The sequence below is a fragment of the Camelina sativa genome, unplaced genomic scaffold, assembly GCF_000633955.1.
Source record: "Camelina sativa cultivar DH55 unplaced genomic scaffold, Cs unpScaffold13266, whole genome shotgun sequence".
In the NCBI taxonomy this organism is placed as follows: Eukaryota; Viridiplantae; Streptophyta; class Magnoliopsida; order Brassicales; family Brassicaceae; genus Camelina; species Camelina sativa.
This window is the reverse complement of record NW_010934302.1, coordinates 1-344: the sequence shown is the minus strand read 5'-3', so window position 1 is coordinate 344 and position 344 is coordinate 1. Positions and strand designations below refer to the sequence as shown.

Here is a 344-nt window from a genome sequence, read left to right as displayed (position 1 = left end):
TCTACGAGATTACTTACTGCTGGGCACATTGCACCCTCTGAGCACCACCAGGATGGTCATCATCATCATCGTCATCATCATAAGCCTCTCTTTGAGCTTGTGCCTTCCTCCTCATCTCATCCTCAATGTTCACATCGTGTAGAGTGGTCTCCTCACACTCATCTATCTCCATGTCGTTCAACTGAGCTGTTGAGGGCTTGGGCAAAACAGCTTCCAGTGCTTTGGTCTGCTCAGGGCTCAGCGAGTCCGGGAAATCCACTGTGAAGTGGATGTACAGCTTACCCTTCATGAACGGCCTCTGGTATACCGGCATTCCCTCGTCGCTTATGGCCTTGTATGAATCT

General features: G+C 50.3%; 1 protein-coding gene across 1 annotated transcript; it reads right to left on the bottom strand.

The window, feature by feature from the left end:
- Nucleotides 1-6: 6 nt before the first annotated feature.
- On the bottom strand, nucleotides 7-337 carry LOC104775376 (chaperone protein dnaJ 3-like). Its single transcript, XM_010499477.1, has one exon. It carries the CDS (start codon nucleotides 311-313, stop codon nucleotides 14-16), a length of 300 nt encoding a protein of 99 aa, XP_010497779.1. The 5' UTR covers nucleotides 314-337; the 3' UTR covers nucleotides 7-13.
- Between the last annotated feature and the right edge of the window lie 7 nt (nucleotides 338-344).

Excerpts from the sequence above, each read along its gene's own strand:
- LOC104775376 (XM_010499477.1), bottom strand. The coding sequence starts at position 313 with ATGCCGGTATACCAGAGGCCGTTCATGAAGGGTAAGCTGTACATCCAC.